Here is a 1,524-nt window from a genome sequence, read left to right as displayed (position 1 = left end):
CGGGGTTTTCAGGTTCTTTTTGATGTGTAACATCATGATGTTAGAACTCTTTTGCAGTGTTTCAAAAAAAAAAAAACTCTTTTGCTTATTTTGATCTTCAAAAATTGTTATGAATCATTTCGCTTGTTTTGCAAGATACTACTAGTGCATAAATGATGAAAATATTCCACAATTGACATTGTTCAACAACATTAAAGGTCAACCCGATACATAACCATTCCATTGTATGCATGACTGATACACCAATAACAAAGTACAAACCATTACATTAAGCTCAATTCACATTATTATGCATCGCCGATACACAACCATTTCACGAGAACCTGGTTTCTCAACCTTCTTCTGCTCCAACTCCATACGAAGCTCATTGACAGTAGCTGTTAGCTCATTGATACTGGCCGTCAGTTCATTGATACGTTTCTTCTTCTCTCGTATTTCATCCCGAGCTTGAATCAAAGCCCTCTTAGCCCAACCTTTCACTTCTTCTTCATCAAGCCACGCAAAGTAAGAGCAATGGTCATTCCCCCCCTCCTAACGATACAAAAGACATAATGTTAGAACTTGTACAGTTCTAATTACTACTAATTACCAAACGTCATTAATTTCATCTAGACCTTGTACAGTTCACACCCATAGAACCTTCGGCCAGGATTCTTATCTGTCCAAGCCGTGAAAATCTTCGCAGGCAACTGACAAGCACACATTTTGCGATTACCATAACCTCTGTTCCTACTGTTTCTTGATGAACCCGAGCTTAGATCCATCTATCAAAGATATGTCAATCAATACCATCTCTTCTAATAATCGAACAAAATCTTAAACATTTATATACTGGGTTCAGCGATTTTACCTGATTTCCTCTCTGTAGATGCTGGACTCGATTTTGATTTAGGTTGAAATCTCTGCTTCACGAAGAAAAGAGGAAGAGTTAAGACAGAGATCGACTCTGATTTCATTATTATAAAGAATTGGGTTGGGCCGAGTTTAAAATATTGGGGCCCAAATACCTTTTTCTTTTATTTGGGCACGGGTCGGGTTAGAATTATAGAAATATTGGGTAGGCGGGTCGGGTTATAATCTGTCTTAACGGGATAATTAACAGCGTTTAGTTTCCGACATCCACGTGTCCATCGCCGGTTACTCTATTTAACTTAATGATGTTGATTACATAACGTCATTAACTTGGGGGATGTGGTCATGCGTAACATATAGTTCGTGTAGTTAAACATGCATTAATATAGTTGGCATGGTTAGCCATGTGATGGCCGATACTTGGTGTAGCTAGCTATCATTTTTCCTTTTCATAAATACTTTAAGTTGTTGATAGAAAATGAAAACTAAATTAACCCTCCTAAATAATTTATACTAGATTTTAACCCGCACATACGTGCAAATATTTTTTATTTTATAAATGTATTTGATATTATTACAAATTTTTTAAATATATAATTTTCATTTTAATATTATATATTGTGTAAGTCTATAATATTATTGTTTATATTTCTTATTCGGCATGTTATGATA

At 35.2% G+C, this 1,524-nt stretch overlaps 1 protein-coding gene across 1 annotated transcript; it reads right to left on the bottom strand.

Annotated features, from left to right (window-relative positions):
• Positions 1-279: 279 nt before the first annotated feature.
• LOC106395912 lies at positions 280-764 on the bottom strand. Its single transcript, XM_022694345.2, has 2 exons — positions 615-764; positions 280-531 (listed from the first exon to the last, which is right to left on the bottom strand). Exons 1-2 carry the CDS (start codon positions 762-764, stop codon positions 280-282), a joined length of 402 nt encoding a protein of 133 aa, XP_022550066.2.
• Between the last annotated feature and the right edge of the window lie 760 nt (positions 765-1,524).

Source organism: Brassica napus, chromosome C4 (genome assembly GCF_020379485.1).
Source record: "Brassica napus cultivar Da-Ae chromosome C4, Da-Ae, whole genome shotgun sequence".
Classification (NCBI taxonomy): Eukaryota; Viridiplantae; Streptophyta; class Magnoliopsida; order Brassicales; family Brassicaceae; genus Brassica; species Brassica napus.
The sequence above is the reverse complement of the archived record's forward strand: the minus strand, read 5'-3'. Positions and strand labels throughout refer to the sequence as shown.